Consider the following 27,486-nt stretch of genomic DNA (forward strand, 5'->3'; position numbering starts at 1 on the left):
TGTCATCTTCAGACAACTTTTATTTAGTGGGCTACAATTTAGGTTTTGTTTCAGATCACTGACTGAAATCCAATGCAATAAATCCATACAGCACTAATTGTAAGTGCAGGCACAAAGCATTAAGCAAGGAGGATTAAAGACTGCTCAGGCATACCAGAGCTCTTTCCAACAAGACAAATTGCAGTTATTATTTTATATCAATGAACTGTAATAATCTTGAATTCCCTGCACTGATAGGGAAATTTGTGATAACGAACTCTTATCTATCTTACCTTCTAACCCACAATAATCAGGTCACTTCTTTGGTAAAGGTGGGAACAGTCTTCATGTCTGCCTTGCTAATGTGAGTTTATTCAATAAAATAAACTTTAAAAATCAGTTCTTCCAAACAGATATTTTTATTCCGATTAATGCTAAAGCAATGTTGTTTACCATGGATAACTATAAAAAAAAACCATGACTTTAAGAATTATATTCCTTGCAGGAGTTAACACTTAGATTTCAGAAACAGGAAAGAGAAGCCAGATGTACCACTCGCCTTTTTGCAGCTGATCTTTGCAGAGCAGAGAAAGTTTAACTACAGTAGTTACCATCTTTGGTTTCTTGATCTTTTTTATAAAAAACTTTCACCTCTGACTTTCTGTGCTGGCATGAAGCTGACTCCTGTGCAACCTCTTAGGCTGTGCAGAGTTTAAGTCCCACCTGGGTAGGAGCAGTTTTCAGTTCTCATTTTGAACTAGCGGGAGGTGAAGCTGGATGAAAGCAAGGCTAATCCTCTCAGCACGCAACTCAGAAGCAACTCTAAGCAGATCTCAAAAAAATGAAATCAGCCTGAAGAAACATGACCTAGAAGTCCTGTGCTATTCAGTGTTTAGAAGTCTTTCTGACTGCCTTTCTTGCTAGGTGTGTGAAGTAGGTGTGCACTGCTCAGCATACATCACCATGAAGAGTGCTGTTGTGCATTTACACAAATACAGGAGGCAGAAATACCCACACCAAGATGCCTCCTCACCCCACAAAGGTTCTGCTTTTGTGGTAGACATATTAGGCTACCACCTGATAGCACCATATAAGTGGAAAAAAACAACAGAAGTCTCTATTTTTTCCTGGTAACCACCTGCCCATACAGCCCTATCAAACCCACTTGCTGGTACGCAGGCTTGGCAGGGTAGCAGATCCAAATCTGCTGGAGTTCAAGGAGTATTTGGACAACACTCACAGATGTAGGATCTGGATTTTGGGTGGTGCTGCGTGGAGCCAGAAGTTGGATTTGATGATCCTCATGTTTCCCTTCTAACTCAGACTATTCTGTTTTGATGACTACCTCTAAGCACACATGCTGAAAAATTTATGTGTTGAAAAATTCTACCACTTACTAGTTGTCCTGGAAACAAATGCACTTCTCTTAAAAATACAGGCACTGTAGGAGACATGTAGAGACTTATGAGATTCTGTGCCTGGATATTTGTGTGTTTCAGGCTTTAGCACACAAAAAAGCATGATCAACAGAAAGAAACAGCAGCTTCCTGGAACAGCATCAGCCATTTTCTCCACCATTGATCATTACCCTTTTTCTTCCCCATCCTTGATTACTCGTCCCAGGTGAGGTAGTGCACAACAAAAAAAAAATGAAACCACTCAACTAGATGAGGCACAGCCACACAGTTATGTTGGGATTTTAAACTTCTGCATTGAGTAGGTGAGGTCCTTTGAAGCAACAATCCACTGTCTCCAACTGACACATCTTCTCTCTCTTCTCCATGTCAATACTGATCCTGCTTAATTTATGAGAATGAGTCACAGAGCAGGATGTTAAGCCACAGATGATACAATTTTAAAACACAGTAACAGATAAACAAAGAACAGAAAACTGTTTTTAATCATAGAAAGCAGGATGGGAATAGGGAGGCAGGTTCACTAAGTTTTCCAAGTCATGATACCTTTCATACCCTTTTACACTCTTTCCACAGACAATGGATTAAAAGTAAAAACAAGCAAATATTTGTAAATGGTGTCACTTAGCCTTGTCATGACTTCCTTGAGTTACAGTGGGCAATAAGGAGGAGTCATGGTTGGTTTTGAAAATGGCTACAGACTAGCCTCCTGAAAGAGCAGGCAATCAGTACACGTAGTAATTATACCCCCCTTTCCCAGTCCTGTGTTCTCTCTTGTAAAACAGTTGAGCGTTTATCTCCACAATCATTGATTCTGCTAACTTATTTCAGAATTAACAAAATGAGTTTTCTGGGATCTCCATCAGGATTCCCACAGTGCTGTAGATTTGTGCCACAAAAGTAAAAACAAAGTCCATCCTCCAGTCTTCCTCAATCACAAAACCAGTTCATTATAAAGCATGCTAGCACTGAACAGGAAGGTAAGATGTGTACTAACAGAACACACAGGAATGCTCAAGCTTCTAAAGACTATGAATGAGGAGAGGTGATTAGGAATTGAATTCATTTCTATATAATATTTTTTTTCCAAGTATCTAGCAGTTGTTTAAATCACACAATTGAAAATGACAAATAGCATTAATTTAGTCAATATTAGGGAACCCACAGTACATAGGAATAACATATGAAAGACCTGCAGAACAAATTGGTATGGCTTCCTTTACTTTGATGTTTCCCTGAAGACTTACACTAGGGAGTACTGCCCCACTTTTCTGAAAGACACTTTACATCAAAGTAAATGAATGCATATGCCTGGTTTAAGAGTTTAAGTAATCACCTACATGGCATAAAACACTAATTCAGCATTTAATCTGTTGTTCACATTCTTTTCTTTCACTTCTTAAGAAAATGTACTTGTTAAAGTTTGAAACCTTACCACTGATTATACCAGAGTCAAAGGAATAATCTTTACCTGAGCAGGTATGTGTGTTAGAACTAACATGAAAGTGTCAGCTGGCATATGGTCTTAATTTATATGGGCATGTTCTTTTTAAACAAAGTTTGATGCTGTCCAACTGACTTACAAGCAAGACAAAAGTATTACTCATCTAATTTCAACACAACTGCTTACAAATGTGAGTCAGAAAACATTGTCACCACATCACTGACAATATTGTGGCTAAAACAAAGAAATAAAACAGGCAAACAATGAGATATGAGTAGGCAAAATATATACATACATGCTCAAGCAATTTACAACATGGATATATGTCTCACTAACAGCTCAGGCCCTGAACAATTTAAAAAAAAAAAAAAGCAAACAAAAAGCAAGTTCTCTCTTAATAATGTAAGCTAACAAATACTACAAGTAGACTACCATCTTATCCATCTTCAGAGGCAATCTTTTGCCCTTCTGAAAGCACAAGGTATTTTCCATAGATCTACTGATGCTGTTAAACAATTCATCTGGTTTCCAAAACCGAACATTGTTCTTTAGTTCATCATGGTTTATATCCATAATCAAATAAAATATTTGACTTTGAACTACACCCACATGCCAAGAGACATCGACAGCAGAAAACTAATATGGCATACCTATGGTACAACATTCCGTATACAGCTACAGGTATTGGGCTTAGAACATCATGTCATCTAGTCCATCCTCCATAAATTTCTTGTAAATTGCCATAAACTTTGCTACAAATGCTTCAAGATGATAAATGGCTTTGCTGCCCAGTTGCAAGCGGTGCTCATAGAAGGCTGCCATCTGTGCAACTTCTCCTTTCAGTTGTCCATCACAGTTATTCAAAAGTTCTGTCAGGAGACCCTAAAAGGCAAAACCAAGGCAATATTTAATAAGTTTTATATTTTTAGTTAAGAGGATAACCTCAGTTTTCCAGAAACAGCCAAATAACAACCACCAGCTCATTCAGGAATCTAATGGAAAAGAGGTTCAAGTATTATTATTACATCATGTGTCTAATGAAACTAGATTTATGAAAGTGAGTCTCTTCACAGCATTCTTGCAGGATAAGTAATTCACACCAAAGCAGCAGGTAGCTATTATACTCTTAAATGAGAAAACAAAAATAATTTAACTACTTATGCATTAATAAATGAATAAATTAACATCATCTTCAAATACTACAACACATACTTGCATACAGGCACACGGACCATGAGAATTATAGGTAAAGTTGGCTAAAATTGCTTATTTCCTATTTCTACTCTTCATGATGTTACTGGTCACGCAGAGTAATAACCTACTTGAAATAAGGTTTTACAAAGATTATCAGGGGACTGGAGCACTCCCCTATGAAGACAGGCTGAGGGAGCTGGGCTTGTTCAGCCTTGAACAAAGAAGGCTGTGAGGTGACCTCACTGCAGCCTTTCAGTATTTAAAGGGAGCCTACAAGCAGGAAGAGAGTTAACTCTTTGAAAGGGTAGATAACTGCAGGACAAGGGGAAATGGTTTTAAGTTGAGGTAGGGAAGATTTAGGTTGAATGTCAGGGGGAAATTCTTCACCAAGAGAGTGGTGAGGTGCTGGAACAGGCTGCCCAGAGAGGTTGTGAATGCCTCGTCCCTGGAGGTATTCAAGGCCAGGTTGGATGGGGCCTGGGCAGCCTGGTTGAGTATTAAATTGAGAGCTTGGTGGCCCTGCATGTGGCAGGGAGGTTGGAGATTCACAATCCTTAAGGTCCCTTCCAAACCAGGCCACTCTGTAAGCCCTTTCCTTATTTAATGCTTATGTATAGATTCATGTATGGACACAAGATACTTTACAATACTTCACTCACGAGGAAAAAATAAAAAATAAAAATGCACTTCTACATGGAAGGAAATCTCTGCGAATCTCTATTAAAACTTGGGATCAAGCAAGAAATATCATGAGCATATCTGAAGCCAAGGAAGGAAGAATGGTCTTCATGCTGAAGGTGTACTCTAATGAGAGAACAACGCAAGATGCACGAGCCCACTATCAGCAGGGACGATTAAAGCAAAATAAGTACTGTGACCATCACAACACAAAAGTCAGTTAAAATGACCCAAAAAACCCATATTGTCTTGTTATCATGTCCAATAGCAATGACCAGCTAGGGTAGTTGAAAACATTAGCTGCTCTTCCCCCTACCCCCCACCCTTTCTTCCAGCATCTCCCTAATACAAGAACATACACATCCCATTTAGTGGGAGGTTTTTGTGGATTTAGTTTCTTTGGACAAGAAGAAACCTGCTGCTCTAGTCTTAAATTTCAATGAAGGAAACATAGCAACTTCTGAATATTTCACAACATTTTTACCAAAAAGAACAAACTTAATCAAATTTAGTCCATAAAGCATGCCTGTACTTCAATACAGAAACACAGCATAGAAATTTTCAGGTGAACAAAGTGTGTCCTCCATTTTTTTTTTTACTCAGCTTTGCCATCAATGACACAGTACGTTTTAGTATAATCAGAGACATCTGAACAAGGAAGCCTGAGAGGGATAGCATCTGGTGTATTTGTAAGTTAGAGAACAGAATCTTCCTGCCCTCAAAAGCTACACAACTCAATCAGGATCCAAATGTATACAGCTATGAACATAGCAGTCCAGTAGATCTATTCAGAATAATTAGAATTGAATGTTATGTATCTACATGTGCAGGAACAAGATCTTCAGCCAGTGCTTCAAAGCAATGACTTGGACTATTTTGGTTACTTAGTAGAAAGAAACACAAAAGCATCATAAAATCACTCACATCCATTTGGAAAGGACAAAGGTTTTCTTCAACATCTGGATTATTTTGACTTCTATTTTTAATTTTTTTTTTTTAATTAAGATTAAAAAATGTTAATATCTATACTACAGTTAAGGGCTAGAATACCTTCATTATAATCTCAGGAGGAATGCAGTGTGTTAGGAGTTCATAGAGCCGTCCACGAACCTCTAGAAGTCTGTTGGAGAGACCATGAAATATCAGTTGTATATCCACAAAGCATACTCATTTTCACTACTTGAAGTATGTCACAGAGCAGGAAAAAAAAAAAAAAAAAAAAAGCAACCCAGATAGGGGGTTCTTTTCTTGTAGATTCTAAAACCAGAAGCATTGCATCTTGGATAGTTTCAACTCAAATACTATATAATCACCTTTTGTTCAAAAGAATAAAGTATAATACATATAGCATATTTACATGCTTTTGTAGTTTACAGCTAACTTTGAAGCTACCAGAATTTGTCTCAGACTCTACCTCCTTTAAGTTCACTTTCCATTTAAATTCTTATTATTTACATTTAATATTAGTAGAAGACTCTACAAAAGATTCTACGTGTATAAGACATGAGTTGGACTAATATAGAGGGCATCTCCCACTGTTCTTGAAAAAGAAATCACTGATTTATTATTTCACATTAAGTTATTGCACAAAATCATGTTATGATAGAGGTGGTGAAACAAAAGCTTTAAATATTGAAAAATAAAAAGAAAGCAAACAGCATAGCACTCAGCTAAGCTTATGCTCACTTTTGAATGCAAAGCTGCAACAGATTGCACAGAAGATGCAGAGAAAGTGATAGTTCACCACCAGACTGAAGCAAACAAGAAATCACTTCAATTTAACCACAGAACTGAATATAGAGTTAGAAGAGACCTAAAAACTCATGAACATTCAAGACAATCCATCTCTGATGCTTAAGATTACTGTAATTTACAGTCTTTATTTATTATTTATGAGCTTTCCTACCATGACAATCAGAAAAAGGGTATTCCTTTCTTCCTTTCAAGTCCTTCTGCATCTTCCCACTCTCTAAATATCATTCTTTTCGCAGAGGTAACGTTCTCCATTCCCTGAGCATTTTTGGCCAACTTCAGACTCCAACATTCACTTAAAACTTTTCAGTGCAATACTTAGAAATAGATATAGCATTCCAAAACAAGTCTCATTAATAATACATAAATAGCAGAGACTTACTACAGTTTCATGCAGGCTGTTTGTAATCTTGTATATTTACCTACTAAATTACAAAGTTACAAAGTCTAGTGAAATGCCAAAAAATTACAGATTACAAGAAATGCAGTACTTAAAAAAAAAACACAGCATCTTTAGCATTCAGCATAAAGCAAACAAACAAGTGCAATTTGTAGCTATGAGTATATTCATCTACCTTTGTGGTGTCTGTTGACTGACAATTGCATTTGCAGTTTCTCTCAGATAAATTTCCCAGTCCATCTCAGGAATATCTTGATCAGCACTGAAAGGATACCTACATTGAAGGTAATAAAGCAAACTTTGTCATCTGGTCTAACAATGATACACAAGTTGGTTCATATGCCTAAAAGCATAGCTTTAATAGTTATTAGCAGCTACTTACTGTTGTACTCTGCAAGACTCGCACATAAGCAGTGCTTTCCGAAGATTCCTGCCAGATTTCTCTGCAAGCCTTTGAGCCAGTTCCTGAGGAAGAGTCAGGCCTTCTTTCTTACACACACTGGACAACACATGACAGATCTAGATGGGAAACAGCATGAAGTGTAATATTTAGCAAACAGTTTAGCACCTACAGATTCTCCTACTTGAAATATTTCTAAAGCAGAGATGGACTGAACTATCATGAAACATGCTTGACAAGTCACCCACCACTAACAGTGAGGTTACTTTGTGGAAATAAAATATTACCTGAGCCCACAGCAAGAACTTATCTGGTAAGAAGTTTTAAAGGACTGATTTCTGCTTCTGTTTCAACGTACATCTTCAATGCTGGGAGCAGGCACTCGTACAGTCAGGCACCTGCTTTGAATAGGTCCTATAATTTTTGATATGGAGTTGCAGCACAGGATAAGTCTGCAGGTTGCCATGTACTTCTCCATTGTTCTTCGCAAAGCGTGCTGGGCATCTTTAGTGAGCTTGTCGACTTCTGTTAACAGCACCACTGAAAAAGTAAAAAGAAGCATACTGAACTCCTTAATAAAAAGGTGTACTTTTATGTTAAAGTGATAATGCTAAAATGAATCACGCAAGCAGCAAAGAGGTAGCACAGTTCCACACGAAACCAAAGCAATATTAGGACAATCCGTGTGCTTTTTTGACTGTGTAATCTGCTTCTCCCTCATACTCTATACCCACGTAATAGAATTTTTTTCAGAGCAGGGCTGCAACACTTCAGTGCCAAGAAGTAATTCAGGTAGGTGCAGAAGCTTTCACCCTGATAACAAGTACAATAACAACTTTTTAAAGGAGTTCTATGTAAGAAACACAAAAAGCATTTATGGCATAAGGTCATATCAAAAAAGCACACATTTCCTGAAGACTCCCCCCAATATATTTTATATTTAAAGCTGATGTTTTATCTTAGCAAAGGAGTGACAGAAAGTTGCTGTGTTATAGTAGCTGCGGGGTGTTTCATGGTATTTCAAGGAAAGAGAAAAACACTTCAAAAATGCTTTGGAACAATCAGGAGATGCCTGATATGAAACTACTAACTCTTGTAGCTACTTTCCGCAGATTCCTCCATAGGCAGGCAACTCATAGATGAGTCATTTCAGTACTCTGAAAAGACCCCTGAGAACAGCCTGGAGGAATTAGTCAGTCCTGTACTCTTCTCCCATTTCTTCTCTGGTTACATATGGGGCCTGAGACCAGACAATTTACCAGCTATTTTGTCATAACATGGTGTGACCACAGCTCTAAGAACAATAACAAAAGTGAGACAAAAACATCAAAGTTCAAGACCACTGTCAATTATTTTCTTCTCAAGATTTCCTCTCTCCTTCAATTTCTTCTTATATAGTTCTGGTTTCGCTCTCAATTTAGTCAAGAAGAGGAAAAATAAATCAGTTGTAGAAATAAGTCTCTTAAAAGACTCGGTGAAAGCCATCTTCATTTTCTTACTCAGAAACCTGCTGTACATTGCAGATAAAATGCTTATGAACCTTCTGCTCAATGCACCTCAAGGCACCTCAATCTCTAAATAAGCAACTAATTCAACACAGCACCATTTACATAATCATAGAATCATAGTACAGCCTGGGTTGAAAAGGACCACAATGATCATTGAGTTTCAACCCTCTGCTATGTGCAGGGTCACCAACCACCAGACCAGGCTGCCCAGAGCCACATCCAGCCTGGCCTTGAATGCCTCCAGAGATGGGGCATCCACAGCCTCCTTGGGCAATCTGTTCCAGCACATCACCACCATCTGAGTGAAAAACTTCCTCCTAATATCTAACCTAAACCTCCTCTGTCTCAGTTTAATGCTTTCCTGCCCCTCAATTTAATATTAAGCATCAATAACTTATAACTCAGTAACTACTGTAGATCACCAAAGTAAGTTACAGTGCATTTAAGTGGTAGACTTGAAAGAAAACAGTGGGAATCCCAATTCCATTTGCCCAGTCACTGTCATTCAGCTACATCCAGTCTTCCTAAGAAACCAACACAACATACAACCTCATAATGAGTACTCAATCACAAACTTTCCACAGATAAAGAAAAATGCTAACTTGGTTAATTTGACAAAGGTTTACATGTATTTGCATACAACATATAAAACAATCACCTGAAATCTTTTTAAAAAGTTTAATTAGTATTTGGACTAGGTTTAACTGGTTTTACTCACCTTTAAAGTCTCGTTGAGTACTTGTTTCAAGTTGCTGGGATTGTGCTACTGTCTTCAAGAGTTCCTGAATCACTACACGGTCATTATTGCCAGCATCGCTATATTAAGAGTTCAAATCGAACTTTTAGAACAACAACTTTATACAGCATATAAAAACCACTGTCTTAAAGTTCTTAAAGTAGCCCCTTGGTCAAACAACTGACAACAATGACAAAATATTTCAGAAGATATCAAGGTTAGAATTAACCTCAAAACACATTTTATGAAAGTTACCTTCCTAGTAATAAAAATCTCAGAGCTTATGAAGGCACAGCTGGATTAGCTGCACTGTTCTGGAAAGTGGCAAAAACTGCTGTCAGATGGTTTTAATCAGCTCATTAAAACAAAACTTTTTTTGTGGTATAAAAAAAATCAAGTTTTATCAATTGCAGTTTGGACAGATATTTACTGTGAAAGTTCTTGCCCACTGTTACAGCAAGAAAAAGTAAGTCTAACCACAGGGAAGGGTGACTAACTTAAAGGACTGATGTAAGTGCATTTTCCCTTAAAACTACATGCCTAATGTAAATTTGAATGACAGACACACTCTGAAGTTCTAAGAAGTTACTAAAGAAAGACAGATATTGCACAGGTGGTTAGCTTGTTTCTTTTAAAGTCAGGAAAACATGAGGAAATATAAGGTGATCTTCCTAGCTCTTCTCCATACTACCATCCACAGTGGCACTAAGCAGCTTTCTTAGTCCCTAGGTTGTATCTAGGTCAGCTAGATACAACAGTCTCTGGGGGCTGACTTCCAAGCTAGATTACTGATGCAGCAAAGAAAAGAGGAAGCAGCTCTGCAACATTTCACTGTCAAGCAAATGAAGAAAGCATTTGTTTGTCCTGCTCAAGTCACCACTCAACCAGATCTTTCCTCTTCTTGCCAAGGAGCAGGCGGCAGAATAGGCAGAAGCAGCATATCATTGCTTAGTTCAGCAGCTCACAATCTGCTGAGCACATTATGGTGACTCTGACTGAGGTGCCTACTCAGTCCTAGAGATGTTTCTTTCAGAATCTTATCTACAATTACAGAGGGAAAAAGCAAAAACACCAACATTTACACAATCTACTTCTACTCTATGAGTTACACCAGCTTTTGGAAATGAAAAAGAGTATTTAAAATACTTTCCTAGCATTTAAAGTGCTTTCTGCAGTAACAAAGAATCCAAGGTCATAATTTCATACTGAAAGACTATCATTGATACTATGCAACCAGAGCAAATAATTCAGGAAAACACTATGCAAAAAGCTAACTTCATCCACAAACATACTTTTCACTGTTCCTTATTCTTTCACTTCTCAGTTGCTCAGGGGAATCTATTTTATAGAACCACAGAATGGCCTGGGTTGAAAAGTACCACAACGATCATCTAATTTCAACCCCCCTGCTATGTGCAGGGTCACCAACCACCAGACCAGGCTGCTCAGAGCCACATCCAGCCTGGCCTTGAATGAATCCAGTTCAAATAACTACTCTTACAGCTCAAAAACTACTGTTCAAGCAACCAGCAGACAAGGCTTTGGAATTAAGATGACAGTCTCTTTTTGAAGGAAAAAGAATGGTTCTGCCTAACAAAGTTCCATAATGAATTCAGTGTCTGTAGTAGCTTATCCCTTTTCCAGAAGCTCATTTCCTTTCCCTGATAGCCGTTTATCATGTTACAAAAGATACACTACACAATTTCACAGGATTATAATTCAGTCAAAATTCGCAGACCAAACCGATAAACATGAACACAACACATACAGGTTCACTGGCTAGTCAGACATAAACGTGGCAACTGTTCAATCGCTTCGAGTCCATGCATTAACTCTTAGAACTCAGTCATTGTATATAATATAATGCAGCAATTTCACAATTTTAGGATTTTTTTTTAATAGAAATAACATACATATTTATTACTATGTTTCAAATTGAAATTACTCTAAAAAGTAACAAGCATTCGTGGTATTTGGTTAAACAGATCAGAAGATCTCTCTCTCTCACATCATTAAAGTAACATTGATTTTTGGTTTATTCTTGTGTACACAGTTTATTAGCAAAAGTCTCAGCTTCACTTGTTGAACACCAGCAGATACTCACTGATCAATAAACAGAGCCTAACAGCAGCACAAGTTTTTAAAGGAACACATGTGAAAACGGCTTTGAAAACATAAAGCAACACGAGGAAACATTTACTAATTAGCACAATGCTAGAAGTTACTTCAGGATACACACAGTCTTAGAATTTCAACTCTGGAAACAAAGCCACCATAACCAAAGCCTACTGCTGCATACAGAAATTTACTGTCCTTTGATTTAAGGCAACTTTAAAGAGCTTCAGGTAAATATAAGTATTACTTTGGGCCACTGAACTGTCACCAGCAATTCCACTGTCAAAGACATACAGCACAGCGTTATAGCTCCTGATATTTAACTCAACAACTTATCTACTTCATGACAGGACTCCCAATATTTTGTGAGCATTTTCGTTGTTATTACTGTTTTCCTTTTAAAAAAGGGGAAATTCACCTCTCTGTTCAATACCATTTTAAGACTTACAGGTAAACCTCGCTTTCAAGTTGCTTTATTTTTGTATTTGTGACAGAAGTAATGACCTAGGATCACTGGTTCAAACAGAAGTTTCTGGTTGCAACATAAATGAGTAAACCAGAATTGTTCTTGGGTAGCTAGTCCTCAACATCTGCACACTTATGTGGCTAGTTAAGCAGAACATTACTGCTAAATACACAGAAATCCAAGTTCTCTGCTCACTCAGAGCTGAGTAATTAAAACTCCTTTCCCTACCCTTATTTGCAAGTTAAACTTCAAATCATTATCTAATTTGCTCAGGCAATAAATTAAGAGTCAGTCCTCATATACTTATCTCAAAACCACTTCAAAGATAAGACACTGATCACATTGTAGGTGGGACTTCTTTTAAGAGTATACTTACCTTGGGTTAACTTCAAGGTGGTAATTACTTGCAATCGTGCTAATTTCAATTTTCTTTTTAGAAGGTGCCTATGTAGAGAGTAACCATAATAAATTAGTATCTGAAGAACTCTTCAAGAAATCTTGCAGATTATAAATTGTTACGTCTCAGATCAAACGAACACAAAGACACTGCTCCTATGCATCTCCTACTCCAGAAGGAGGTAAAGGAGAAAAGGAGCACTGATGCATCATCCAGCCTGTAGAACAGTAATTATAGCAACATATAGCTCCCATTGCTGCATCATCCAGGTACTGTATCTGTTCCACTATTGTTTTTTGTTTTTGTTTTATTCCACAACAACCTATAAATAGGATTTGGTAATTCCTTGATGGTTAAGTCTTCCATAATAAGGATTTTGAGTAGATAATTAGTTACTACTAGAAGGTTGTATTAAATGCCTAAGACAAAAGCAGATTAAAAAAAACACAACAGCTTAAACTAATTAATGCTGAAATTGTCATTATGGGAATGAGAACAGAAGTTATAAATTGCATGTATGAGAAAAGCAATGCTTACAATTTAAAAGTTAAGGGTTACCTTTACAGAAAATTGAAGTTCTCTACTAGTCTATTATATACACTATTGTTCAAACTGGTATAAGAAATAAAAACAAATCACACCCATCCACAAACACTTAAGGAACAAGAATATCCAGTAACAGTGGTAAAAGTTATCTATTCAGGTAACCAAACCGGTGTCATTAACTGCATAAATAAGCTAAAAGATATTGAGTACATCAAAAATAAATATACATATTAAAATGCATATAAATATAAATGTCTCTCAAAAGAAGCGTGTCAGTATACAAATGTCTACAGTGCTTAGCAGGAGAAAAGAATTATTTTTTCTACCGTTATACTCTGATGCTCAATCCTCAGTTTCTCCACACCTGCACCGTATAATTCTCTTAACAAACACATTATCCTTGTCTTCTTCCCAGCTCCTGATGGCCCATACACCAACAGATGAGGGAAGTCACCACACTGTACCTGAACACAAAGCAATAAGATCCATTAATTTCAACAGTATTTTCCTTCAGTTGCAAGAGAACATTTGTATATGCATTCATAGAATCACAGAACAGTCTGGGTTAAAAAGGACCACAATAATCATCTAGTTTCAACCCCCCTGCTATGTGCAAGGTCACCCACCACCAGACCAGGCTGACCAGAGCCACATCCAGCCTGGCCTTGAATGCCTCCAGGGATGGGGCATCCACAACCTCCTTGGGTAACCCGTTCCAGCGCATCACCACCCTCTGTGTGAAAGTCTTCCTCCTGATACCTAACCTAAACCTCCCCTGTCTCAGTTTAAGACTATTCCCCCTTGTCCTATTGTTACCCGCCCTCGTAAACAGAACTGTCACGAAGTACACTGTCACACAAGCTCGCACGATATTGTTTTTCTTGTACAACTCAGTCCTAACTCATTATATAAATTAAGAATTTAACTCCTTTCCTGCAATCATATTTTCTCTGGAACATTTTCCCATTAAGACAATGGATAGCCTCATTTACCTATAAATCTCAAAAACAAACAAAAAATAAACAAACAAAAGGAATCTAGATTCATAACAGTTGGAAAAGGTCAAGAACATCCTGACGATCATTTTGATCATCATCTAAAAATTACCCAATCCAACCACTAGCCCACCACCACCAGGCACACTAAATCATGGCCCTCAGTGCCACATCTACACAGTTCTTGAACGCCTCAGGAAGGGTGACTCCACCACTTCCCTGTGCCAGTACCTCACCACTCATTCTGAGAATATTTTCCTAACATCCAATCTGAACCTCCCCTAACACAGCTTGATGCCATTACCCCAATAAACACAGAATCACAGAATGGTTTGGGTTGGAAGGGACCTTTAAGATCAGCTAGTTCCAACCCCCTGCTATAGGCACGAACGCCTCCCTCTAAACCAGGTTACTCACAGCTGCATCCAGCCTGGCCTCGAATGCTTTCAAGGAGGGAGCAGCCACGTACAGGGAAAAGGAAGAAGGCAAAACTTAGAGATGCAATATATACATGCATTCAGCTCCATCAGGTGCTCAGAGCCGCTCCAGCCTGACCTCGACTGTCTCCCTGAACCCTCACAACTTCACAGCCCAAGGTGTTATCGAGGCTCGTTTCAGACCTCCGCCTAACGTCAGCTAAAGAAGACAAGCCCTGCTCTCAAAAGCACCGACCCCTCCCACGTACAGCACGGGCAACGCCAGCCCGCCAGCACCTCGTTCCAATCCCACCTCACATTGTTCCCCCCCCTTGCCACGACCCCTGCAGGGCCAACCCGCACAATTGGGTCCTGAAGGGCACGGCCGGGCCCCTCACCAGGCTGCGGAGCTGCGCCGCCTGCTCGCGGTGATAGTCCAGGCGGCTGAGGGCGCTGGGCCGGTACTTATCCACCCACAGGCTCATGGCGGTTGAAAAGCGCGCCGTTCCACAGCTCCACGCAGCCCCGGCTGCTACCGGTGGGAGGAGCGGCGGCTACGGCGGCCGCGGAGGGACATACCGCGGCGGGCAGCGGTTTCACCTCCCGTCCTTCCCCTCAACCCCCCCTCCGCGAGTCCAACCCTGGCTCCACACCACCACCCAACATCCAATCTCGATGTCTGAGAGCGCTTCCAAGCGCTCCTCGAGCTCCGGCACTCGTGGCCGTGCCCACAGCCCTGGGCAGGCAGTTCCATGCCCACCGCCCTCTGGTGCAGACCCTTTCCCTCACCCCCAGCTGCCCCTCCCCTGACGCAGCTCGGGCCCTGTCGCTGTCACACAGAGCAGGGCTCAGCGCTGCCTCTCCGCTCCCTGTGAGGAGCTGCAGCCGCCATCAGGCCTCCCCTCAGGCTGCCCTGCCGTGGCGCTTCTTTCTGCCCTAATGAACAAGCTAAAATGTGTCAGCATAATGCTATACATCATTTTTTGGAAAAAAAAAAATATATATATATATAATATATATGACTAAGAGTTCGTGTGACTTCCAATTTTATCAGCTCTGTGTTCACATTTATTCTCAGTCAGAAAGCCATAATGTAGGTAATAGCTTTGTTTTCTCAGACATTCATGTTACTCCTAAAGGTCGCATCAATCTAGTGGGGCAAAGACAGCAAGCGTATCAACAAATAACGCAGCCGTTTTCTTTGGAAAAGTCATGTTATGTACTCTCCCAGATGCCTGCAAATCAGTTTTATTTGCAGATTGCCTTGAATTAGCAAATTCACCTTGTACTGCTTGGCCAGCATTGTCCTTATACGTGATTGTGCCTGCGGAAGCATCAGCTGTGTGTACCTTCGAATCCCTTTGCTCTGCCCACCGCCACAGCATGACCTGTTCCTCTGCTGCTTTCCAAATTTACATTTTGTGGTCTACAGTGTTTCTCATGTGGCTCTCCTCTACCATCTGTTTCTCAGAGCAGTCTCTAAATTTGTCCATGAGTGCTTATTTTCCTTTGTTGTTCTCTTTGGTTAGTCACATTTATGACTTGCCTTTACAAGCTTTTTCAGATCCTTTGTTCATTTACCTGACTTTTAATAATTTCTGAGTGATGTGCTACTCTTTTGTCTAGCAGTGTTGTGCTAGACTTAATTGCAATCTCTGACAGAACTCCTTATAATAACCCTCTGAGTGTTTCCAGCCCCCAGAGCTACTTCGTGTTTACAAATGCCTTCCACCTTCTCGCAAGTGCTTTGTCAGACTCTAGGCTTTTGAAAGTATCAGCAAAACCAAATCTTTTTTGAATGAGATCAAGCTTAAACAGGTAGGATGCCACCCAGCAGGCTTTTGATACTTTCAGCTCCCAATGAGATTGAGCAGAACTGAAGAAATCTAACAGCTCTTAAAAGCCCTAAGCTCTTTTTACTGTTAGGTCATTAAATTTCCTTACGACCTCTTGTTTTTCCCAAGGAGAAAATGTTGGCAATTGTGTGCTGCCTCAGTAATGTATGGGCCTACACTTATGTTTTCAGTTAAATTATTCCTTGCCTTACAAAGTAATTAAACAGATGAATAAAATTGTTTTGCTAAGTAAATATCTTACCATTTTAAAACCTGGGTCTGCATGAAGCATTGCAGCTGTGGTACTTTCTATTAGATTAAAGTGCCCTAGAAAGCTTTGATTTTCTACTTCATTAATTTTTCAACTTCACCATAAATCTAAACAAAAAGAAGTAAATATCCAAAATGGAATGGTTTGACCATGTGCATTACAAATAAATTAACATGAAGTATACAGGAGATTGTGGTAATTTCAGTTGCAGCCACAATTCACTCAAATGTAAGGACTGCAATAATACATTTTCACTCATTTTGTTCAGTCCAGCAGAAAGTTCAAGAGGTAAAATGACTTCTCTGCATGAATAAACTAGAGAATGTATCTCAAAATAGAGATTTTAATTACATATGGCATTCTGAGCCCCCTACAAGCAGCCATGTTTTTAGAATGTGACATCATGTCAGGCACTCTGAAAGAAGCCCCATCCTGTACCAAACTGAAGTAAAAGATCTGGGCTCGGTGTTTAAATATATACATACATTTTAACCAATTTTAAACTGATTATTAATGCAACGTTAGAAGAAATTAGAGCGTTCTTACACTGACCTCCTCAGTCATTACAGTGTGATTGCTTCTAGCAATCCAAGTAGCTATTAACAAGTCCAAGTACCATTTTGTTGTACAACAACTTCTGTTTTTCTGACAAGACTGTCTGGCATCTTTTGATCCTTCAGGCTGCTTACTTGACTGAGATAAATTTTCTTTTCAGTTTCAAATATTTTAGTAGATTATTGCCACTCTGTTGGCTGTCAGTCTCGGTTATATCACCCTGTCCCCATCAGAGTGCCTATATTGCTGCAAGTAAATTGTAGCATATCAAGAAAGAGTAGATCACTAATTAGAATGAAAAAAAAAAAAAAAAAGCAAACAAAAAGACTGTAGTAAAGTGACATCTGTTCTGTTGGTGACATACTGATGTCATGCAGATTGAATGTGACAGTGGAAAGAAAAACACTAAAGGTGATAGCCAAAAAAAATCTAAAATAATAAATATTCCATACAGACTAGCAGCACTGAAGAAGCTGCTTCTTGATAGGATGTATAAAATGAAGAAATTCGAGGTCTTCAACAATCTAATGGGTTATCTTACAATCCTGTATTTACTCTGGAAGGGTAACATAGGAAATACAGCACAGAATTTTTCTATGCAAGGATTAGGCAAGCTAAAAAAGCACAAGAAGATTCTGAAGGAGCATTATGGAAAAGGCTACAGAGATAACATTTAATTGGAGGATACATCTTGTCCATCAGTCATTACTGCAAAAGCTTTTCTGCATCTTTCTACCTCAAAAAGATTATGCAAATTCTTTTACTAAAGAACAGGTAGGGTGAAAAGAAATAGGTCTATTAAAAAAAGAAAAAGAAAGTAAAATCATTGTATTTTCATGCATTCAGGACACTTAGCAATATCATAGAATGATTTAATCATTACGGTATATTCCAATTCCTGTTGCTAAGGACCAGACCCTTCTCAGCTTTTCAAGTCTCTCGCATGCCTGGAGAATTAAAAGATGTGATACACTTTGCTGTTCTTAGCCCTCTGTGGCCCCAGTACGTGTAGCTTTGCAAACCTAAGACCTTTTCTTCTACCACTAGGAATTGTCAAACTACACATTTAAGCAAGATTTACAGCACAGTTAATCATGGCAGAAAACAAAAGAAGAGAAATGGTGTTTTTATAATATTCTGAACATAAATTCAAAATCTATTTGGTAACATACAGACTTATAGATTCATTCTTCAGATGAACTACAGTATTTTGAATTGATATTCATTTTCTACATAATTTTTGGATAAAAACCATTCATAGTTTAGGTCTTTCCCTCAGATTTACAAGGTCACCGACTGAAATATATATAGCCATGTTCTTCAGTTTCCATCAGCCTGTATTTTGCAGTAAGAGAAGAGCTGGAGCAGTGGAAGCTCTATCCATTAAGAACTGAAGCTATGGATTTACCAGTCTTTTAAAAGCCTCAATGTATTAAGAAATATTCAACATTCTTTTCTGGGTATATCCTAAATAAGAAACATAAGCTCTGTACAGAAGCTAATCGCGCAGCTCTATGAAAAGTAACATGTTATCAGATACTTAAATGTATAAATAAATATTGGTACTTGATGTTAATTAAGAATTAGTTTTCCCAGGATGCTGACATGTGACATTTTTTTATCTCTTTCTGGGCAAGGAAGTATGGTTCACAAAGGACTATGAATTATTTTGAGATGTGGAATTATTTGTTTCTATTTCCACCAGAAATTGAACTAGATTTTTTTTTAATTGACTGGAGTTGCATTTTGATGAAAAAATCACCAAAAATAGTGCATTCTAAATAACGTAGCCCACAAAATAGGTGTTTTCTAGGTTTCTTTAACTTTCACCAAGATGATAAGTGGTCCAGCTCCTCTGAAGTTTGAAGAAAGTTTGTAAAAGAAATCCTGAAACCTCTAAACACATATTAAAGTATTTCCAATTATGGTAATAATTGTGAGATGTTAAATGAAATTCCTGTTGTATTGCTAGGGACAAACTTCTCATAATCTGTTGTTTTCTGCCGTGCAATGGGCGAAACATACTGTTTGTCCCTTTGTCCCTAGTTGTTGTTTCTATGCATTTACTGAAACTTGAAGGTTTTATAACATGAACTATGTTCTATGAACTAATATTTCAGAGCTTGACTACCATCATTTCATCTCCTATAAAATTTTACTGTCCTTAGTAGCTATCTAATTATTATTTTTATAGGATCTCCTTTTTTTCTGGGGCCACAGTGATCTTTCTCATGTCTCCTAATTTGTCTTTCACTTGTGGAATAATTACATTTATGTTGGCTCAACAAGTGTACAGAAGCTTTTGAATTTCTTGGTTTTCCTCTGGGACTCTTCATTTTCACTAGAGCCTTAATCTCTAAGTTTGATGTTAATTTCAGTAAAGTTTGCTGATCTTTCAAGTTTTGATCTGAGGCCAGCCCTGTTTATACATACTGAGGTGGAATCGGTTTATTGAGATGGGAACAGTTCTCTGTAATCCAGATGAGAGGTGCCAAAGAGTATATGACCAACAACAATTTATACTCACACTTTGCTGACAAGCGTCACATTTTCATAATCTCAATGAACATCTTTCACTTATAAATGTAATTTTTAAAATACTACATCATGTTACACTTCACATTTTTATGTATTTAAATGTCCAGTATGCAATTACAAGATAAATCTGGAATAGAAATGTAATTTGGAAAATGTTTACCAGAGACACAGAGCTTTTAGTTACAGTAGATGTACACACAACATTATCACATAACTGTGATGTTGGAAAATTACCACAGAGCAATAGACACTGTGAGCAGCTATTAGTATTGATGTGTCTTCAGACAGCTGTATTGCTATTGATGTGAATTGGAACAAACCACAGTCCCAGAGCTCTTCATGATGAAAAGCTATACTGGCTGAGATTAAATGACTGAGTTCCTATTGTCTGATATTACAACTCCATAGTGACAGAACTGCTGATTTTTGTATTACTTGATGAAAAGAAAACTGCCATAAGTTCTTCTGATGGTTCTTCTTGCTCTTATCTGTCTTAAACAAGCTCACTTTAAAATAAGTGGGTTTTCTTAAAGTACTCAATGCAAAACCAAGCACTGACATACCTTGTGGAGAAAACTGCTATGCTGTTGAAATTAAGGGGGGGGAAGGGGGTGTGGGGAAGGATAACTTCTGTCATTAAACATAGTCGTTTAAGTAAATATTTTCCATTAGATCTCATTATCGCTTTTTGTACTTTCTGTTCTCCAGGTGTGTCTGTCTGAACGTACAGTTCTTTACACTGAAATAAAGAATTGTTTAAAGATTCTCTTTTTTTTCATCTGAAGTGTAAGTACAAGTAGAACTGAGCTCATATAAATAATTTGCTATATTCATGACAAATCTGTTCTCTTGTTTTACTTTGCCTCAGGTGTCTGCCACCAGGAAGTAGCAGCTTAAAACTACTAGGATGTGCTGGCCTTGAAGAGCAATTAATGCAAGATATGCAGCTGTTTAAATTTATGGATTATTTTCTAGCTTCATGTAAATGGAACAACACTGTATTTTGTGATGAAGAAACAAAATAAGGTGCATATGCATAGGCTAACACTCCATAACATTTTTAAATTATCTAAATTGTGGCTGCTGTACTTCCTTCTCTCTGCTCCCCATCCCTCCAGCCTTCTGCTCTTTACCCTTCGTTGTCACTGTGCTTATCCAACTCAATGAAAAGCTGGTTTAGTGAACTAAATGGTCAATAACTGTAATCATTTCTTTATCAGTTTATATCCCTGGAATCCCTGCTGTAGTCAGCTTTGTGTAAGGATTTGGCAAGATGATATTTGTGCCACCTTCAATCAATTTAAAATCTTGTGGAGCCACATTGTCAGAATAATGCATATATAATGCAAAATAATGCAGGGTTATTTTTGCTGTCCTGTCCTTAACTTCATTTCTTTTTCATATACAGACCTAAGAACACTCTTGATGCTTTGGTAATTTGCCTCAATTTTATAGCTCCTTAGGTGAGTGACCGGAAACCTTCCTGATTCTAAAGTTTTTCACCAAGTCAACTGGCAAAAACAGGGATGTGTGTGGTGGCTTCATAAATGTCTATCAGAAGTTAGAACAGAGGTGAGTTCTCAGTAGCAAAATGATAAGCTAACAAGCTTTATAGGAATGAACTAAAGATAGAGAGCAAGCTCACTATATTTTACCTCTTTGGATGCCAGCGTATATTTTCGGGCCTGGCCAATGGGTCCAGACATGCTGCATTGCAGATAGTGTCCAGAAGGCTACATAGACTTGTACAGTACTATTTATGCAAATATTTCTTTCTTTGCTAATCACAACCAGCATCTAGATATTTTATTTAGTAGTAAATAAAAGCAGAGTGGCAATTCTAGGTTAACAAGATTAGCTGTCACCAAATATTATGGAGTTAGTACACCCTATTGTTTATTCCTATCCATCAGGCCTATTGAGAATAGAATGTGACCTTTGATAGTCCCCAGGCTACATTCAAGCTTCAATTTGAGTAAGTATTCACTGACCCAAAATAAAATCATGCCAAGGATCATATAAACAGTTTAATGATATAGGCCCTCACCCTTTGTGATGCATTTACATAGATATAACCTAAGGCTATGCCTGTGCTGCATTGTTGTATTAGACCTATCGACCATTCTCTGAGCCTTAAGCTGAGAGATGAAGACTGGCTGTGCTTAGCCTAGAGACATTACACTTGGCTATCAGTCTCCTGTGGTCCCTAAGTGGACTACCTAAGTACATATACAAGAGTATGCAAAATTATTTTTCTGTGTGCCTATTAATCATAAGTGTCTGATTGAATGCAAGGACAGAGTTGCATCCAACAGAATGAAGCTGTCACAGTGTGACTCTGAAGGTATATGTGACATATCCTGGAGCTGTACTAGAGCATGAAGGGTCTGCTAGGGTAGTGCTGGAGGGATGGGTAAGGTGGAGAAAGGGAGATGTGCTGCATGTTCCACATCCTTGGAGACACTCAAGCTCAGGATGGACGGGGTTCTGAGCAACCTGACCTAGCTGTAGGGTCCCTGTTCATTGCAGGGGAGTTGGACTAGATGACTTTTAAGGGTTCCTTCCACCTCAAAAGATTCTATGATTCTGTGAGTGACACAGGACTTGCATTCTTTGGCCTTTCTCACTTGCCAATACAAATGAACATGAGTGTTGTATGACTTCCTGCTCATAGCATTTGCTCACTGACCAGTCACGCTTGACTGTCTCCTGGAAAATCCTGAGTGGCACAAAGGACTGTTTCCTTGGAATAATAGGGGCATGTACTAAAAATAGCACTGCATAGGTTCAAAACAAGGAGGATAGTGTGGAACTTCTCTGAGTACATGGTAACACAGCAAAAGTCCTTGCCACAAGATACTCTAGAGGCTAAAAGTTCACATGAGTTCACTGAGTTCTTACAGAAGGAAAATCTTTAATTTTAGTGAATTTGTGGAAGGTAATTCTGGCTCAGATAGACCCCAGGAGGCAATTGGTGAAGGCTAGCAGAATGTGCAGGGAAATTATCACTCCATCTGCCCCAGCTTTTCTGCTCTGCCTTGTGCATCTTCTTTATCCACTGCAAGCAACTGGATGCTGAGAAGTGCTGTGCTCTCACACCTCTATCTTCAAGCCTATCTCCATGACTGTGCATGTGTCTGCTGAATGCAGATATATAGCATTTGTCTGCAGTTTGGATTGCTCATTTTTTTTTCCATTGCTTTATGTGGAGACTTAGACCGGATAGGATCAAGTTGTATGCATTAATTCAGGACCAGCATACCTAGGACCTTTTGTCATAGTAAGCTTCCTGCTTCACTTAGTAAGCTCTTAATTAGCTTCTATATCTTTTCTGTCAGTCTACCACTAAGCCATGGCAGATTTTTGCTCCTAGGAAGCAGAAATTAGGCTTTTTAGGCCATTTAGTACCTCTGTTGGGAAATTATTTTGTCCCAGAAAAGACCACTTATCATTGCCAGGCAGTGAACCCTTTAATGCTCTTGTACCATTTCCTGTTAGCATCTTGTTCATCTTTTTCCAGAAACTGTTTTCTGATGCTTTGCTGGCAACCAATGGAAGAAGTCTTGAGCCTATCTGCATTCTGTTGCAGCATGCACAGTCTGAGCAGCAGCAGTAAGTGTCTGTGCTTACTATGTCAGATCTGTCATGCCTTTTCAGTTTCAGTTCTGTTACCGTTTTTAACTGCATGTCCTTCAATTGGCCCATCTTCTGGAAAAGTGAGCAGTAATTTACTATGACATAACTTCCCCTATTAAAAATGAGTACATCTGTTCACTCAGCTACAGCTTCCTCAGCACCCTCCAGTAAGATCATAATTAAGAGCTCTGATTGCAACCTGCTAATGATTCCTTCCCCAGATATCTCCCAATCTAATTTTAAATGTGACATAACAAATGGAGCTAATAAACTTTAAGGAAAGAACATGATAAGGGTAAATGAGTTATAGTAACACCACATATGAGCATTTATTTAAATATAGATAGAAGTGTAAACTCACAAGTTTCTGTTGTCATTGCAGGAGAACTGTCTTAGAACAAGGTTTCTAAAAGATCAAGAAAGGTTTTATTTCATATTTATGGCTGTGTAAGATGACAAAGATAGATGGGGGTGCATTCAGGATCACATCACTGTGACTATCTTGCATATATTGTAGCCTTATCTAAAACTTTGCAATACTAAAGATATTTAAAAAAATAAATCTTTTATTTCTAGCAAGCCTTAGTTTTGTTTTAGAAAGTGTACTGTTCTTGTGGAGGAGCAGTGATTATCAAAGTACTGATTATCAGAATATTTCAGAGACCTTTCTCTGATTTCAGGCATCTGATCAGCTTTACTGTTTAGCTGCTTGGATGCATATGAAGCCTGTATGCTATCAGTAGTCAAAGCATCTCTGAGAAAAGTCAAAGACGTAATTTTAAAAGATGACACTGTTGAAGTTTTCTTGTACTATCAAAAGCTTCAATTATTAAATCATTACAGAAATGGGTTAAATTGTAATCACAGCGAAGGAAACGGTTATTTTGTTGTTAATTTCCATGGGCTCAGGATTTTGACTAAAATGAACAAATAAACTTGAGTTAAAATCTTAATTTTAAAACATATTTAATAATATGGTGGAATATTCATTGTTAGCCATTCAGCTGTTCTGTTTAACATTACAGAAGCATCACAGATCGAGAGTCATTGTATTTCTTTCTGTTTTATTTCCAACTTTAGTTTATCATTGAACACCATATGGTGCACATCCTGGACATCATTCATCAATATAATATAATGCTTTCTGTTCCACAATTGTAGATCTTGGAGTCAGTTATCCTGTGATTTCAGAATAAAGGGATTATACAAAGATTGTTTCTTTCCACCCATCAAACAATGTGGTTGAATTTTTTATATAAACCTAATCACCTTCTATTAAAATTATAAGATAAAAATAGGGCTATTTAAATCTTATGCATCAAAGACTAAGCAGATTGCCAGCAAAGGTCTAAAAGAATTTCTTTGTTCTCATGCAGTAAGTGATAAATAGGTGGATGGTTAAGAACAGGGCTTTTTCTTTATCCTGCAATATCAGATATTGGCCAGAGTCTGAAAGAGGATTTGGTATATTGATCTACAGTCTTTCTAATTTGGAATGCCATCTTTCTTAAAGCTTTCAATTATTTTGTAGGTAACTAAGAAATAGGCACGATGAGTAGGTTGTTCTGAAGCTTACTTAGTTCTCTCTGTGCTAGGATTGCCAAGAGGCAGGTCAGCTGCAATGATTAGCAGAATTCAAACTTCATCACCACTGTAAGAAAATGCCTATAAGGTTGTGTCAAAGTATTTTGAAGCTATTGAGCTGGAGGTAAGAGTAATAGGAAGTAATACTGGTTATTTTTAATATTTGAAAGTAACTTAAAGCAGCTCCTGAGTTTTTGTTTTTTTTTTCAATATGTTGTTTGGTTTAAATGATGCTTTAAATGATTTTTTTAAATGATGCCATCTTTGACTTTTATACATTATATAAGCAAGGTCTTTTATACATTATATAAGCAAGGTCTTATACGATCTGTAAATTTTAAGAGAGAGAGAATTTCAAGAGAGAGAATTTTAAAATCTCTGTATTAGCAATTCAAGGCCTTAGAAGCTTTGCTGCAGTAGTCAAGTTGTATCAGAAAAGAGTCTGCCCAGTACTGCTCAGTGAAATATCACCCTGAGGAACCTCTCAGTATAATTCTGTAAACCTGTTTGAAAATCACAAAAAAAGATGAGAGTCTCAGAAAAAAAAAAATGCCTTGAAGAAAATCAACAGTATAGCTTTGTTCAGTTTTTGTCTTTCTGTATTGCACGATGGGCATTTCTCCACATCCTGCTTAGAATTATTATTAGTGTTACTCATTAAATTGTATTCTGTAGTGACTCATTTGGAGCTTGATTTTTCAGTTTGGTTGATAAGCTTTGTCTAGCTTCAGCAGGAAAGGGATTCTTTTATTAAAGGAAAAAGCGAAGGTGCAACTTGACGCAAATTTGTGTAAATTGGTATTTTCCATAGTTTTGAATGGATGTCATTTCAAAATGTCCATGTAAGTAAAGTAAAATCCCCACTGATTTTGAAGAGAACAGGAGATAGCTTTGAAAAGCTTAACTCAGACAAGATAGTAAAGAGAAAGAAAGGGTTTTCAACCCTTGCTTCCACCAATTTCTATCCCAGTTCTCCTCCCTCATATCCCAGCATATAAAGTCCTATAGGCTGACTCTGATGCTGCCTGCTGCTGGCTCTGCTAGGTGGGAGTGCTGCCTGCAGAGGACATCCTTAACCTCTTAACTCTTGGATCCTAAAATCCCAAGCCCTTTGTCAGTGAGCTTGGGAACCACACTGATTTCAGTGCCTAGGAAGCCTGGATTTTAGGCTGAATGAACTACTGGTTTTTAATGTAATTTTGAAAAGGTGCTGATACGTACAGTCTCAGGTCAAATTAAAACCTCAGCAGGAGTAATATCACACTGTGTAAATAGATTGCAGTTGATGCTTCTATTTTTTACTGTAATTGTTTGAGGGCTTCAGGATTATGTACACCAGGCTCTGAAGGAAAGTGTGTTCATAAGCCCTATGACCTGTGCCATAAACTGGCATTTTGAGCAGCACAGGGATGTGAAAGAGAAAAATAATACTGAATAAGGCTCTGGATGAGAAAAACAAATTAGCTCTTTCTCCTGTGGTTGTTGCTGCTTACGTACTCACAGGTTTGGCTTTGTTAAAAAATAATCAAAAATGCTTCTTAGCTTTAAAATTAAGTTATTGACAGTAAAAACCAAGGAGGCAGATGTTTTCTAACCAAGGCCAACATAAGAATAATACACACCATGAGTAGCTTCCCACTGTGGCAGGATTCAAACGGTAACAAAAATAGAAGTATCAGTATAAAGGACAAATCAGCAGGGGATTTTATTGCACTGGCCTGAATCATCAGGTCATTTCTTCATAGGTGAAGTGATGCAAATCTCACTGCAGCTGCATGTGTCCCTCTAGTCTCTGCCTTAGCTTTTTAAGCCAGGCTGAGCAACTCTCTCAATGATACCAGAAGGTATTGTGTTGTGCGTCCTAACATTTTCCTTATCTACATATCTACTGCTGCTGCTGAACTATTGTTAAACAAATTGATTTTTGTGACTTCAATACAAACCAGATAATATAGCAAAGTCACTTAAAATCTCTCATGTTAGCATACTTGATTAATTTATCATCCTAAATGTATTTAATACAGAAATAATTGTTCTTAGTACATTGCTTAAAATCTACTGAAATGCGCATTTTTTTTCTTTCTTACCTTTTATCCCCATGGCTTGGAGCGGTTCAGATAGGCTTGCTTGGCCACTGGAGAAAGAAAATCAAACCGTATATTTTGTACCCATTTCATCAGCAATTCATCTACTACCAGAAGTTCAGAGATTTATCAAATGACGAACAGTTTCAATTTGAATGCACTCAGTGTCTGCATTCTCAGCTTACTTTGGAAATGAGACTTAAGGGACCAAAGCTACATAGATATACTGAAGTATTTTCTTTAAGCTCACTTTTTCTTAGTTTCATCAGAGAAATAACAAAAGTACCACATCCTTTAAGAGCTGGGCATGTTTATTTAGATAAAAATGATTCCGTAATACGTAAGTGTATCCCTGTAAATGTGGCATTTTCACATACATTCTCGTCTGTTTTTTTGTTTGTTTGTTTGTTTGTTTTTTGTGGCTTCCCACTTCAAGTGGTTACATGACGTATAAAAATCTTCTTATTCTTCTCCTGATAAACTACATGCAAACTGTTCATTAAGTGACATGGCTAAAATTGCCTCCAAGTGTTGGAACAGCC

The 27,486-nt window shown here is 38.1% G+C and overlaps 1 protein-coding gene across 4 annotated transcripts; it reads right to left on the bottom strand.

Annotated features, from left to right (window-relative positions):
- On the bottom strand, positions 1-27,092 carry RFC3 (replication factor C subunit 3). 4 transcript variants are annotated; one of them, XM_085216034.1, is made up of 10 exons: positions 26,948-27,045; positions 23,638-23,682; positions 13,357-13,494; positions 12,464-12,531; positions 9,489-9,586; positions 7,621-7,802; positions 7,245-7,381; positions 7,038-7,136; positions 5,761-5,830; positions 1-3,720 (listed from the first exon to the last, which is right to left on the bottom strand). In XM_085216034.1, the coding sequence occupies exons 3-10, from the start codon at positions 13,423-13,425 to the stop codon at positions 3,529-3,531; spliced, it is 915 nt and encodes a 304-aa protein (XP_085072160.1). In that variant the 5' UTR covers positions 13,426-13,494; positions 23,638-23,682; positions 26,948-27,045; the 3' UTR covers positions 1-3,528. The 4 variants fall into 4 exon arrangements, with proteins under 4 accessions (XP_085072160.1, XP_085072159.1, XP_085072158.1 ...); XM_085216033.1 differs by lacking the exon at positions 23,638-23,682 and having other exon boundaries at positions 26,948-27,092; XM_085216032.1 differs by lacking the exons at positions 23,638-23,682; positions 26,948-27,045 and adding an exon at positions 14,840-14,999.
- Positions 27,093-27,486: the final 394 nt, after the last annotated feature.

This window comes from Meleagris gallopavo, chromosome 1 (assembly GCF_905368555.1).
Source record: "Meleagris gallopavo chromosome 1, MGAL_WU_HG_1.1, whole genome shotgun sequence".
In the NCBI taxonomy this organism is placed as follows: domain Eukaryota; kingdom Metazoa; phylum Chordata; class Aves; order Galliformes; family Phasianidae; genus Meleagris; species Meleagris gallopavo.

Excerpts from the sequence above, each read along its gene's own strand:
- RFC3 (XM_085216032.1), bottom strand. The coding sequence starts at position 14,926 with ATGAGCCTGTGGGTGGATAAGTACCGGCCCAGCGCCCTCAGCCGCCTG. Across the intron at positions 13,495-14,839 it reads CGGCGCAGCTCCGCAGCCTG|GTACAGTGTGGTGACTTCCC; the intron begins GTGAGGGGCCCG and ends CTTTGTGTTCAG. Across the intron at positions 9,587-12,463 it reads CACCTTGAAGTTAACCCAAG|CGATGCTGGCAATAATGACC; the intron begins GTAAGTATACTC and ends CTCTTAATATAG.